At 35.6% G+C, this 13257-nt stretch overlaps 1 protein-coding gene across 7 annotated transcripts in view; it reads right to left on the reverse strand.

Moving 5' to 3' along the window:
• C2cd3 (C2 domain containing 3 centriole elongation regulator) overlaps nt 1-13257 on the reverse strand; it is a 143547-nt gene that overhangs the window by 105909 nt on the left and 24381 nt on the right. For 6 of the 7 annotated variants that reach the window (XR_013437797.1, XM_021725087.3, XM_078046662.1 and 3 more), the window contains exons 4-7: nt 10189-10412; nt 9234-9481; nt 1953-2085; nt 989-1105 (exon numbers count right to left, since the gene is read on the reverse strand). Coding sequence is in view for 6 of the 7 variants with exons in the window: in XM_021725087.3 (XP_021580762.2) it covers nt 989-1105; nt 1953-2085; nt 9234-9481; nt 10189-10412 (722 nt within the window). In the remaining variant the exon portion in view is untranslated. Of the gene's footprint in view, nt 1-988; nt 1106-1952; nt 2086-9233; nt 9482-10188; nt 10413-13121; nt 13210-13257 lie in introns of all 7 variants that reach the window. The other variant, XM_078046663.1, reaches the window with a different exon arrangement.

Raw genomic sequence — 13257 nt, forward strand, 5'->3', positions numbered from 1 at the left:
TCTAAACCCTTTAACATAATATTCAAAGTCCTTCAAAGTCTGGCTTCCACTTCCTTTTCCATTATACCCCTACTCACTCTACCTATACCATTAGCAAACTAAAATGTTTATGTAGTCTTTCTCTTTTCTTTAAGAAGTCTAACCTTAACTCAATTAAATGGAGTTTCTAAAGAATATGTTCTCTTGCACCTTATTTATTTAATTAATTAAAATTAATTAATTAATGTAAATTATTTTCTGTTATTGGGGATTGAGCCCAGGGTTACTCTACCCCATACTCCCCTCTTTTTTTTTTAATGTTTCATTTTGAGATGGGGTTTCTTTAAGTTGCCTAGTCTGGCCTTGAACTCATGATCCTCCTGCTTCAGCCTCCCAAATTGCTGGGATTACAGGCAAATGCCATGAAGGCTGGCCTCTCACACTTTTATAACTTAACACATATTATTTTTAACCACCTTGCCAAGACAGTAATGGAGACAGTATTTTACTCAAGAGACAATAAATAGATGAAGGCACATGTTAGTGGTAATATTAACAATAATAGCTATTAGGAATCAAATTAATATGTGTCAAGCACAGTGTTAGCTCATTTACATACACCATTACTAATCATCATAATTTTTCAAGGTTAGGAACAATTCTAAATTTATTGGTGCCTCTGAAGGTGAGATACCTGCTTAAGAACACAATGTTAATAAGCAACAAACCTCAAATTTTAATTTAAATCTGTCTAAAATTCATGCTGCTTTTACCACATCATGTGAATATTGGTGTTGGTAAGAGCTGGGAAATAAAAATGGAAAGGTGAATTGAGAACCATTCCTTAAATGAAATTGAATTTTTATTTCATAAGCATTGAGTAGTAGATTGAGAAACAGAAACCGACTGGTTAGTTAAGGAAGCAAAGCTTTAGAAGGATGAATTTAACAATATATTTAGTGAATTGTAGGAAGAACTTGAAAGGAATGAAGCTGGTTAAAGCACTTACCTGCCTAATAGCAGCTGTATAGCTCTGGTATCAACTTTTGTGTCATGTTTCCAAAATGCATCCTCAGTTGAAGGAAGGTCATGATCTTCAACTTGATTCTTAGACAACACTCTGATTCTGAAGTGTGGAAAAATACTTTCTCACTAAATGGCTAACAGATGGGAAAAAATCTGAATCATAATTAATTGAGCAAAAAAAGAGTATTATGGAGTTGGTCTGATTCATAAAATTTATTACTTTAGACTTAAATGCCTTATAATATATCTAAAACTTTACACTCTGTGAGATCTTTCCTACATCAGAACCCCATTTCATTTCTGAAAAATAGGAAGAAAATATCCCCATTTTATATACAAGCATTCCAGTTCAGAAAGAACAGCAAAATTACTTATTTATACGCTTATTAAGTATCAGTGCCAGTACTAGCATCTTAACTCCTAGTTTAGACTTCTTTATCACCTCATCAAAAATTATTTCCAAGATTGTCCAGTTCATAATTTAACAAGAAATACAGGTTGGGGGGCGCTGGGGATGTGGCTCAAGCGGTAGCGCGCTCTCCTGGCATGCGTGCGGCCCGGATTCAATCCTCAGCACCACATACAAACAAAGATGCTGTGTCCGCCGAGATAAAAAAAATAAATATTAAAAGATTCTCTCTCTCTCTAAAAAAAAAAAAAAGAAAAGAAAAGAAATATAGGTTGGGGGCTGGAGTTGTAGCTCAGTGGTAGAGTACTTGCCTAGCACATATGAATGAGGCACTGGGTTCAATCCTCAGCACCACATAAAAATAAATAAAATAAAATAAAGGTATTGTGTCCATTTACAACTAAAACATTATATTTATATGTATATATATGTATATATATATAAATATAAAACCACATATTCATTTTTAAAAAAAGAAACATGGTTAACAACTATTAAGAAAAATGAACGCTGGGTTTTTGTCTATTCTGTAACTTACTGGGTTGATGGTCTAAGAGAATCTTCCTTTATTGGAGGATGAATTTTGTCCAACAACATGCTAGTATCTGGGCTTGATTTCATTGCAGAAATCACCATGGCATTGCGCAGTTTGTTACCTTGTTCTAACAGAACTGAAAGCAGAAAAAGTAGAAAATGAAAACCCTAAAATCCAGCAGAAATATTTGCAACATTCAGTGTATTTCCTTTTCTTTTCAGGCTTACAACAAGGTTCTGTAATGGCTTACTTGTCCACCCTTCCCACTAGGCAAGAAAATTCCTTGAGGATATTCACTTAACAATAGTTGTTCACTGAGCTTTTACTTTCTGTACTGTTTTAGATCTTGACATTGCATCAATAAAGTCTCTTCTGGAGAGAACAGCCTTCTTGTGGGAGTCATTAAATCCCCAGGCATTCAGCTAGGTATGGTGGTGCACACCTGTAATCCCAGTGGCTCTGGAGGCTGAGGCAGGAAGAACTCAAGTTCAAAGCCAGCCTCAGCAAACGTTAAGGTGCTAAGCAACTCAGGGAGACCCTGTCTCTAAGTAAAATACAAAACAGGGCTGGGATGTGGTTCAGTGATCGAGTGCTCCTAAGTTAATCCCTGTTACCTTCCTGCCCACCTCCCCCAAAAGATATATAAGTCCCCAGGCATTCAGTTCTTCCAACTGGTATTTGTACATAATAAGTGTTCTACTTTATTCTTAGTTATTATTGTTAATCTCTTTCTGTGCCTAATTTATAAATTAAATTTTATCAAATACATGTATGTACAGGAAAAAAATAGTATATATATAGGGCCCAGTAATACAGTTTCAGGCACCTATTGGGGGCCTTGCCTTACAACAAGAATTTCACTTTCAATCATTATAATAAAAGGCAATTACTGTATAACCAGAATGACTCCCCATTCTGTGCTTTTATCCACTTTATTCTATCTATGTGATCCCACTGTAGTTCTTAGGCTTCCCTTTAAAAACTGAGGACCAATGGTATTATTCCATGGAACATGGGAATTATCACTACTTTATAGAATTCTATATTTGTTTAGAAGGTAAATGAGACAAAAAAACCAAAGTGTCTACTTTCTAGTCTACAGTTTTATAACTTCTGAAAATAATGAAAATATGGTGGTTAGTCCAAGCAAAACAACCACAACCCTCAAAATGTGCCAAAGAGATCCATAAACATCTAACATTCATAACTATAATAAACAGATCAAAATAGTTTTAAAACTTGAAAAAAGACCCCAAAACTTAAATATCATATCTTCAATGCATGATGGGAGAATAAAAGCAAACTAAACCAAATAAAGCTCATCCATTGTGGTAAACAGAATTCAATGTCTCAGCCCTTTGTGTATGCATAGCTTTTCCTAGTGATTCACACACTCATCTAGGAATTGTTTCAAAGGGATTCTGAAGATATAATTAAGGCTCCAAATCTGTCAACTTTTAAGATAATCTGATTATCTTGGTAGGCTGGACCTATGATACATATGACCTATCTATGCCTATATATGTCTGTATACACATTTCTTTTGCAAAAATGGCATATTGTATATTCTATTTTATAACTACTTCTGACATATAGAATTATGAGATAACAAATGGGTATTGTTTAAAGTCAAGTTTGTGGTTGTTTTGCAGCCATAGAAAATTAATATACCCATTAATATTACTAATCAAGAATACTGTTTATTTGCCAGGCATGGTGGCACATGCCTGTAATCCCAGTGGCTTGGGAGGCTGAGGCAGGAGAATTGTGAGTTCAAAGCCAGCCTCGGTAACTTAGCAAGGCCCTAAGTACTTTTGTGAGACCTTGTCTCAAAAAATACAAAAAGGGCTTGGGGATGTGGGATATGGCTCAGTGGTTAAGCGCTCCTGGGTTCAATCCCTGGTACCAAAAATAGTTAATGATTATTAATATTTTGATGTGTCTTGTAGTTTTTATCTATGCATATGTATATCTGTATATCCATTTCTTTTGCAAAAATGGCATATTATAGATTGTGTTTTATAACTACTTTTCCACTTAACATACTAACTTTTTCTCAGTAAGTAATGGCTACACAGTATTATATTAAGAATTCATTTTTTTTTATTGAAAGAAAGAAAATCTCTTTGGGATTCAGCTAGAAAACGTCTGCATCCCAAAGAGATTTGGCTTGTTTATTCTTTGAGAGAGGGTGAAGAAAACATGGTCTACCAAAATTGAAAATCTGGTTAGATATAAAAGTCTTCCATTTAAAGAACCTTAGTATGCAATAGGATGCTTTTCCTTTTAGTTTAGTTGATACTGGCTTTATTTGATATGGTTTAAAGTTCTTTAATAAGGTGGATGAATAAAGAGGCTAATGACAAGCAATGTTTGATTTTAAGGCCAGGTTACAATAACCTTTTCTTCCGATACTTAAAATGTTCCTAAGGAGGTAACAGCCTTGGTACTTTATTATGTATCCATATCTGTTATGATTTGGATATAAGGTGTCCCCCAAAAGCTTCTGTTAATGCAGTAATAGTCAGTGGTAACATGACAAGAACTGTAACCTAATCCTAGTTTGAATGGACTGATTAGATGGTAACTGTAGGTAGGTGGAGAATGGCTGAAGAAGGTGGGCCACGGGGGGCATGCCATGGAAGGATGCATCTTCCTTATGGTTCTTTCTCCTTTTCCTGGATCTCTCCTTCCTTTAAAGGCATTTTTTTTTTCTTTTGGTACTGTGGATTGAATCTAAGGGTGCTTTATCACTGAGCTACATCCCCAGTCTTTTTATTTTTATTTTGAGACAAGGTCTCACTAAGTCGCTTTGGGCCTTGCTAAGTTGCTGAGGCTGACCTTAAACTTGTGATCCTCCTGCCTCAGTCTCCTCAGTTGCTGGGATTACAGGTGTGAACCACTGTACCTGGCTGATCTCTGCTTCACCAGAACTCTTCTCACCTTATGTTCAGAGCCCTAAAGGACTTGGCTATCTATGGAATGAGATCTCTGAAACTGTGAGTTCCAAATAAACTTTTTCCTGTAAATTGTTCTTGCCAGGTGTTTTAGTTACAGTGATGAAAAAGCTAGGATAGTAGAGGATAGGATAGAGAGCAGAATTCATCAGACACTAGAATGGCAATATGTAAATCAATGGAAATGTAATTGATGTAACTGATGTGATTCAGCAATCTGTATACGGGGTAAAAATGGGAGTTCATAACCCTTTTGAATCAAACCGTGAAATATGATATATCAAGAAAGATGTAATGTTTTGAACGACCAACAATAAAAAAAAAATGATACATGTGCTAACATTCTTTGCTAAAATAAAATATAAGACTCATACTCTAAAAAAAAAAGAAAAAGAAAAAGCTAGCTAACACAATATCTTTATTATCAGTTCCTTAAGTCAAAATATCTCCTCTGTGCTCTCAGAATCCCTGGTATTTAACTTTATCAAAGAATTTACCATGCAGTAATGGTAACTGTCGTTTTTACCTAATTTATAATTCTGGGTTGTTTTTTTCTGGTCTTTGTACTCATGGTATCTGGTACAGTGTCTGGCAAATATCATGCATTTGATAAAATGCTTTAATGAATATTTCCATTGCTGTATCTATTTATACATAATTGTGATTTGCTTTTAAATCTATCTCCTTTACTAAAATGAATTCCTTAAGGGCAGGGGCTAAAACATTTATCATTGTAACCCTAAAATTAAGAACAAGACTGACACAAGACAGACACATGAAAAATAATGAATTGAGCTTATTTTTCATCTCTGATAAATAAAAACTCCATTGGGAATGATAATATTGAAGAACAATTTATTGAGTCCTTTAAATCTAAATGGGAATTGGTACCTAAGATACTTTCCAAAGCAGGTTTTAAGTGGAATAAACATTAAGGAAGATAAATGAGAGAAATCTATGCACAAGTAGTCCAGTCATTAGCCTCCGAGTGGTTTCACTGTTGAAACAGCCATTTTTTGGAAAAGATTTTTTGATGTCATAAATCTTTTATGACATACCTTAGACTTAGAATATTTTATATTGACTTTTCAGGGAGAAGTTAGTATCTCACAGTATAAAGACTGTCATGGAATTCAATAACCATTTTGTGCACACACTAATATAGTACTCTAGCATGTTCAGGACAAATATTTCCCTTACTTATTTCCTACATGCCATGGGTATAGCCCTGGCTAAACAAGGTATGTAAACAAAACGTGTAGTTGGTATTTCAGAAATACAAGCTAGCTGCCTGAATCATTCCGCATCACTTCCCACTGTCTGGTATATTAGTACAATAAAGACCAGAAAAATCATTGGGCTTAGCTATTTATTGTGTCCCTCCTGGGACCTCAGCCCTAGTCCTATGGCAGTAGCCCAGTTAATCTTAGTTCCCTAGAATCTTGTGTTTGGAATAGACTTTTAAAGATTCCATCCAAATGTCTACTTGAAATTTAATCCAATATGCAAGAGGATCATCACATCTCCAGCCAAGGCCTGACTATTTACAGTGGTGTAAAATTTATAACCTTTTGAAGTGGTCCTCTCACATTTTTGCATATGTCAGATTATTAACTCAGAGTCAGCTACCATCTGTTTTGTTCCATCTTTAAACCCACTGATCCTAGAAGATTATAGAAGAGGTTGCACATTGGCAGGCCAGGGATTGTGCCTGGCATATTTTGTTTGGCTTGAACAATTGGCCAGTACAGTCTTTTTTTTTTTTTTTAATATTTTCATAGTTGTCAATGAACCCTTTATTTTATTTATTTATATGAGGTGCTGAGAATCAAGCCCAGTGCCTCACACGTGCTAGGCAAGCACTCTACCACTGAGCCACAACCCCAGCCCCAAATTAGTATAATCTTGATTAAAATAATAATAATAATAATAATAATAAAAATACAGTCATGCCTAGGTAAACAATGAACTTACCAGGGCAGGGTAAGTTAGGACCTTAGGACCTAAGACAAACTAAGGAGCAACTGCCCCTTTTGACAAGGCAGAAGCTTCCTAACTCTTAGCCTATGTCTTCATTTTAAAATGGGGATATAATCCCTACTGCACAGTGATTTTTCTAAGATTCTGGGTATAAAGCACTTTGAATAGTACCTAGCACATAATTAGTGCTCAATAAATGGTAGCTGTTTTCTCCAGGCTAAATAGCTCTTGTTGGTTCTTTTTCCTTATCAGACTATAGTTACTCTCCTTAAAAGGAATTATTATGTGTTTGTGTGTGAGTGGTGCTGGGGTTCAAACGCAGTGCCTCATACATGCTAGTTAAGTGCTCTACCAATGAGTTACACCTCCAGCCTCCATCATCTTTAGATCTGTAATGCTACCTACTTAATGAGGCCTTCCTTTAATGCTGGGTGCTAAATAATCCCAGTGACTCAGGAAGCTGAGGCAGAAATTGGAGGCCCAGTTGGGCAATTTAGCAAGACTCTGTTAGAAACAAATAAAAAGGCAGGGGAAAGCTCAGTGCTTGAGCACCCCTGGGTTCAACCCCCTATACCAAAAATAATAAATGATGTACCAAACCTACATAAAACAAATAATTCTTTCACCTTCCTTGCTTCATTTCCCCCCGCCATTTGCCATTATCACCATCTGATACTACATATTTATTTATCTGGTTTATAATTTGCCTACCCATTCAGAATATAAGATCCATAAGAAAGGAATATATGTCTTTTTAGAAATGTAATTAAACTGCTCTATTCCTGACACACAGAAGAATGACAAACATTTGGTAGATGCTGAACAAATAACCACTTAACTTTATCCAAGTCTGGTATCCTAGTCTATACAAAATATTCCAAGTGTAACTCAACAAGCACTGAGAATACTGGGTCAATTTTCTTTCTTGTTAATGGAGTTTTTGTGTTAAAGACTAAAATAAATGGACTATAATCTTGGAATATATTTTTTAAAATTGACATTTCCATTGAAAAACTATGAACAGATGTTTTCTTCATTAAAAAAAAACATTGATACACAGCTCTGTGACAGTGTAAGGCCCTGGGTTCAATACTCAGCAACACAAAAAACAAGAACAAAAACAAACAAAAATCAAACCAGATGTCCTTACTAATATGAATTATGTACCTTAATAGTTATTTAAAAGACTTTCCTATGAATGCTATAGATATTCTATTTTAGAAATTTTACTTGTGGGGATGGAAACAAATTCTTGTCATACTAACAATGTCACAGTAATAATATGGTATAATATAAGTCAGTTAGTTGCTTTCATTGTACCACTCTCTAACCTGTGGTACTTAATTCTATTCCCATTTGCTTCCCACCCCACCCCCTCCAGTCTAAGCCCTTATATGGGTAAACCTGTCTCCTTTCTACTTCTATTTAGCAACATAGAAGTTAATTCCCAGGCTTAAGATTAGCAATTATGCTATGCACTGAATATTCTCATTAAGACTACCAGTTTTCAGAATGTGAAATGAATTTGGTACTATCCTCTCTGTACAATAGTAAAAGTATATGGTGCTGATAATACAAAAAACATATCTGTCTTGAATTATTTGGGGAAAAGTAAGAACTAATATTTTTCTCTGACAAAAACTATCCTCATATCCAATTCCTTTTAAATAGTTCCTTCCCCAATCTGCAATTATAAGAATCTAATTTAGAAGTTCCTTGGTAGACATGGATGAATTGGAGGTCATTAGGTTGAGTGAAATTAAAAGTAACAGAAAGACAAATAATGTATCTTCTCATTTATATGTGGAAGCTTAAAAATTGATCTCAAAGTAGTAGAGAACAGAAGAGTGGTTATCAAAGCCTGGGAAGGGTGTTGGGGGAGGGACAAAGAGGAAATGATTAACAGATACAAGGATACAGTTGGATAGAAAGAATAACTTCTAATTTTTATAGTAATAATAAGATAACTATGGTTGATAATAATTAATTGAATATTTCAAAATAGCTAGAAGAAACAGGTCTGAATGTTCCTAATAAAGAAAGATAAATATCCAAGGTAACAGATATGCCAATTACCCTGACCTGATCATTATACACAATATACATGCACTGAAATGTCCCAAAGTAAACCATAAATATGTATAATTATTATGTGTCAATTAAAAATAAAAATTAAAAAGAAAAAAAGTTACTTGTAGGGCTATCATTAAATGGTGAGAAATTCTGGACCACAGCAAGTCTTTTATTTAACTAGTTCAAACACAAGTCTTGGATCTCCTTTATAGGTATGCTAATAAGCAGAGCAATCCCAATAAATATAGTTTAGTTTCTGTTCACAAATATATACCTGAAAGAAGGTCCTTGGTAGGGGGGTTGTTTGAAGAAAGAATGCAGGAGTCACTATGACTCTTGGCAACTGATCTAATTTGAGGCTGAAATTCAGAACTGTTGTGAAGAGACATCTGCTTCCGTGGTGCTTTGCCTTTTATAGTTACAGACTCTAAACTCTGTCCTGAATTAAGATGGGGCTGTAGTCCAAAGAAAGAATCCTTTATTGTATCAGAGTTCTCTACAAAGTACAAGTGGTCTTTTCCCCTGTTTAAAAAAAAAGGACATTGTCATCAGTATCTAATCCATTATGGTAGCATGCCACTTTGTCAGAGTCAGGAAAAGGATCAGTGATGGCAATATAGCTTGGACTTTTGAAAGAGGTGACTTTCTTGCAATGTGACTTTGTAATACTGTTTCATATCTCTTAAATAACAGATGCTTTACCTATAGCTGTGGGATTGAATCTTGAGTAAAACAATGAAATAAAGAATTTAGCACAAAAAGATGTGGGAACGGTGAACACAGAGCCTGATATAAAGCAAATGCTTCATAAACAATTGAGAGAAGGATCTGCTTCTCTTATTCTACTCTGTTCCACAAAATAATTCCTTTCCCTCTTTTCCCTCATGGACATCTACACATTATTTGGTCCTATTTATTTGTACGTTGGCTTCTCCACTAGATTGTGAATAGTCCCTAGAAACAGGAATTGTGAGGTTTTTTGGTTTTGTTGCTGGGCATGCTAATTATGTATTCTACCACTGAGCTACAATCCCAGCCTCGGGGATTGTGTCTTATTAATTTCTAGGCTCCTGATACTGAACCAGCACCACAGTGGGAACTTAAAAATTATCTGCTGAATGAGTGATAATATTTCTGTCTTCAGTTTTTCACTTAACCACAAATGAAAGAAAGAAATCACAAGTACAAAGGGAGTTAGCTGACAGACTGGTATTAACTCTGATAATTACCTTGGTGTGGTTGATCTACTTCTGTTGGCTCCTAATTCTTTTCCATCATTTTTGAGGATAGGTACCCCATGGGACCTTGATGGAATCATAAACTGGGTATGGCTGGACTCAGTATTCTCTCTGGATCCCTGCTTAGGTAAAAGCACATTTTCTGCCATGTCAGTGATAGGAAGAGGATTGTAGCTGTTGTAAGTTTCTGATAGAGGCTCCAAGGCAAGTGAAACCTGAAAAAAACATGTAATATATCAGAGATTTTCTTTAGCATTCACTAATTTTGACTCCCCTACTGCATATGAATTATGTTCCCCATTCCTTACAAGATTAAGTCTAATTTCCTGCCTACTTCAGATGCCTCATCTCTCACCATGCTTCCCTCTCTTTCATCCCTCTGGCCTGGTCAGACCAATTACTTAGAGTTCTCTAAATATGCCTTACATTTTATTGCTTTATATCTTTGTATATAAAATTTATCTTAACATTAATTCTTTATGTCCAGTAGAGATGTTACGTTCATTGCCTTCTTCATGTTTCTGCTTATTTGGTTTCTACTTATTTAGTACCCACCCATCAAATACAACCAGCAAATACTGAATACTATAGCTCAGGAACTCACCCAGAGAAGCTTTGGATTATATAACCCTATCAGGAAAGTATGCTATTCTAATTTGAAGACTAAAAGAAAAAAAAGAAAAGCAGAGGCTTGGAGAAGATATTTGTATCTTTTGTTTATCATCCTAATTAGATTATAAATTCCTTGAAGGCATGAATTTCCTTCTTCAATTTTTTAATATGGTTTTTCCTCCTTTTTACATTTTTTTTTGTTTTAGTTGTAACGGACACAATACATTTATTTATTTATTTATCTATTTATTTATTTGGTACCAGGGATTGAACTCGGGGGCACTCAACCACTGAGCCACATCCCTAGTCCTGTTTTTGTATTTTATTAGAGACAGGGTCTCATTGAGTTGCTTAGTGCCTCGCTAAATTGCTGAGGCTGGTTTTGAACTTTCAATCCTTCTGCCTCAGCCTCCTAAGCCAACGGGATTATAGGCATGCACCACCATGCCTGGCTTAATTATTTATTTTTATGTGGTGCTGAGGATCAAACTCAGTGCCTTGCATGCAAGGCAAGCGCTCTGCCACTGAGCTACAACCCCAACCCCTTCAATTTTTTATTATTTATTATTTTTTAGTTGTAGCTGGACACAATACCTTTATTTCACATATTTATTTTTATATGGTGCTGATGATTGAACCCAGGGTCTCATATGTGCGAAGCGAGTGCTCTACCGCTGAGCCACAACCCCAGCCCCCTTCTTCAATTTTTGATTGACTAATTAATAGTACCACACTTTTGGTACTCAAACCTAGTACACTAATGAGAAGGCATGGCACCTTCCGAATTCTTCTCATTAGTTGCTGGGGAAAAATAAGCCCCTAATTCTATGATGGAGAAGAGAGACAGTGAGAAGGGAGAAACACTAAGATTGAAAAAGAAGTTTCTATTTGATGTGGTGGCATGTGACTATAGTCCCAGATGCTCAGCAGGCAGAAGTGGAAAGATTGCATGAACCCAGGAATTTGGGGTCAGTCTGAGTAACACAGTGCGGAAAAAGAAAAAATAAATTTACTTAGTTTTTCATTCCTTTAAGTTCACTATTAAAAGGGTTTTCAATCCTCAGAAAAACCCAATGAAGAAAGTCTATTAGAGGATTAAAAAAAAAAAAAAGCCTAAAGTAAAACTCTGCAGGTGAAATTGAGGAATATATTCCAAAAGAAAGAATAGCAATGTTGTAAGTTCAAGGTCAGAAAGTAGAAGGAATTGTGCAAGCAGCCCAGGAGAATCAAATAATGATGAATTATTGAACACAAAAATGAAAAATTGTAGTTATATGTTTTAAGCTATCTCTGGGAAGGTCAATGGAATATTCTGTGTAGGGAAATTGCCAAGACATAAACCCAATAAAATATGCCTAGATTCTGATGAAGAGAATTCTGTTCATGAACCAGGCAATATACAATCCTTCAGATCTATTCATCATCAGATTTTCCTACAAAGACAAATGATAGGAATGTAGTGGGATGAATAATCTGAGCAATGGTCATTGTAATAGCATCACCTAAAATCCTGGCTGCCCAAATGCAAAAGTCAGGAAGTGTTCCCTTACCATTCATCACTTGCCAAAGACTACCACTGCATTCCAGAAACAAAGGAGATACTGGGGATACAGTCTAAGTCCTGGCCTTAATAATAAACTGCTGACTGGCTACTGAGTTTTGTTTTTGCCTTAAGCATATCTGAATCATTAGCAAAACAACTCATGGGCCTATTCTACCATTGGTGAAAAGGCGAAAGAAATTCCAGGCATTGCCTACATCCATCTTACTAATCAAAATTTAGGGGCTGGCCTAACTCAGTTATACAAATATTGGTTGATACCAGCTCTATGTAAGGCTCTGAGCTACCTGTCTGAGGCAAAGAGATGACTAAAACATGGATCCTAACCCAAGGAATCATACTATTTTGTAAGGGAACTTTAAGGTATTTAATATAAAAGGGTGAGCACTAAGATAAAGACATGTATAGATGCTATAGGAATACTAAGAAGAGGTTTGAGCTTGGGAAAAGGTGAGGAAAGAGTACCAGAGATGGTTTCCAGGAGTGTAATACAAAAATCTGAGTTAAGAATCTCAAACATGAGTAAGTTAAATAAAGCTGAGGGAGTTTGAAGTAAAAACTTATAGATAGAAGGAAGAGCATTTGTCTAAATTTGGAGACATAAAACAGAATATTGTTCAATCAATTCCTATCCTTTGGACCTCTACTCTTAACCCTCTCTTTCCATAATGTACCTAATATAATCCTGCATGCATGTCCTCTATCTTCATTTCAGTTCACCTCAGTCGTCTCCCTGCCAATCATGGCTCACCCTTATGCTTACTCCTCTGCCAACTCCAATATTGAGCCCTGCAGATTTTCTTTTTTACTTTTCTTTTTCTTTCTTCTTTCTTTGGGTGCTGGGGATTAAACAAAGGGCCTCTGTTATGGTTTGGATATGAGGTGTC

Source organism: Ictidomys tridecemlineatus, chromosome 4, assembly GCF_052094955.1.
Source record: "Ictidomys tridecemlineatus isolate mIctTri1 chromosome 4, mIctTri1.hap1, whole genome shotgun sequence".
Taxonomy (NCBI): Eukaryota; Metazoa; Chordata; class Mammalia; order Rodentia; family Sciuridae; genus Ictidomys; species Ictidomys tridecemlineatus.